General features: G+C 39.9%; 1 protein-coding gene across 1 annotated transcript in view; it reads right to left on the reverse strand.

The window, feature by feature from the left end:
* LOC101846758 overlaps nt 1–1,775 on the reverse strand; it is a gene marked incomplete in the record, with an annotated part of 114,609 nt that overhangs the window by 12,892 nt on the left and 99,942 nt on the right. The window contains 2 exon segments of the mRNA XM_013086796.2: nt 222–313; nt 877–980. Of these exon segments, the coding sequence (XP_012942250.1) occupies nt 222–313; nt 877–980 (196 nt within the window).

Below are 1,775 nucleotides of genomic sequence, written 5' to 3' on the forward strand. Positions count from 1 at the left end.
CGCAGGGATTACCAGCCCGCTGTAACCGCCTGCATACTGCACAGAAAAGACACTTCACCTTATGAACATACTGTAAATATATATTATAGCTAAGGAACAAAAATATTCCAAGCTTCACAATGACAGTCCACATTTTTTTAAAAAAATTTTAAGATTTAAAAAAAAAAAAAAGTAGCAGTGAGCTAAACCTGGGAAAAAATAAAACTGACAGAGTAACTTACGGCTGGAACACTTGGCCATGGCAGACAGGTAGTCTATCTGTCGCTTCTGGGACTTGGCCAGCTCAATCTTTTCTTTCAGAGCATATCTCAGCCTGAGGAATCAAATTCCATTATTGTAATTATTCCAGCAAATCATTTTCGACTTAAACAGCTACGTCGTGAAAAGTTAAAAAATTAAAATGTGCAATTAATACAAATAAGATCAATTAAGAAGAAGGCTGATTCAACTCAGCCTGTCAGGGCTAACTTCTGCAATCCAAAATAAAGTCAGATATATATACACAATGATATTTAAATTCTATGTGTCTACATGTATTTTTATAACTTTTGCATAGCCACAGAAAAATTTCTCACTTGGACAATAAAGTATCATCTCTTAAAAGACTTTCAAAGCACGCCTATTTTGCATTTGACAGAAAAAGCCTGAGCCTGGTCATTTTAGCAGGATCAAATACTGAATACTAACAAAAGTAACACTGTAAAGAAAAACAAGGAGCAGACTACATCACAGGTTCTACATTATACTAGAGAGGGGTGATTTGAAGATAGAGTGTTATTAGATTAATAAAAATTCATATACTACAAGAATCCTCCAAACATGAACATCCTCCCCCCCCCTCCCCCCCTTCTGTTGGTTTTAAGTGTGATGACTCACTTCAGGTAGGCAGCGTCCAGCTTCTTGTACTGTGAGAGCAGGTGGTCCACCTGGCGGTCTCGCTTTTGTAGCTTCGCCTCCCTTTCTTTTAAGGTCTCCGAGACCTGAAACATTTTGGCGTTTGTTTTGCTTTAGTAAGCGCTTTACAGTACTTGCAATACAATTAGGTCATATAAGCGCCGAAATTAGAGGTGTAACAAGAAAGTAACAAACACAAAAAAAGGAAAAGGACATTTTTATTTTTTTTATTATAGTAGACTGTTTTACGGCACTTGCAACTGCATACGGTCATATGAGCGCCAAGGGGTGGGTGTCAACAGAGAAGTCTCTACAGGGAATCAGACCCACTCTGCCCATCTCTCTATCTTCAACAGCACAAGGTCTGCTTCAACTATCAAGGCACCCCGGAAATAGCAGGTCACAAGAGAGTGACAAACATACAAAAGAAGTAGAGGAAAATAACAATAGTAAGGATTAGGAAAGAAAAAGCAGCAGTTCCCTGTTGTAGATCAGGCAGTTTTGGGAAAGGCCTAAAGACACTAGTCAGTGGCACTGCCCGAAAAGGACAGAAAAAGAAGATCGACGCTTGATTTTAAAGAAGTAAACACACCCGGGCAGCCGCCAGCCACCCACATTTTGATGTTTGAGTATGCAAGTTTGAGTAAAGAGATAAACATCGATAGGACAACGTTACGATCATTTAAGGTTAGTTTTAGTAGAGGTTTTACCAGCGCTCGCAACTGCATAAGGTCATATGAGTGCCAAGGGGTGGATGTCAACAGAGAAGTCCTTACAGGGAATGAAGACTTACTCTGCTCACCTCTCAAGCTTCAGCAGCATAAAGTCTGCTTCTACTGTCAAGGCACCCCGGAAATAGTGGGCCACAAGAGTGTGGCAAA

The sequence above is a fragment of the Aplysia californica genome, unplaced genomic scaffold (assembly GCF_000002075.1).
Source record: "Aplysia californica isolate F4 #8 unplaced genomic scaffold, AplCal3.0 scaffold00506, whole genome shotgun sequence".
NCBI classification, from domain to species: domain Eukaryota; kingdom Metazoa; phylum Mollusca; class Gastropoda; order Aplysiida; family Aplysiidae; genus Aplysia; species Aplysia californica.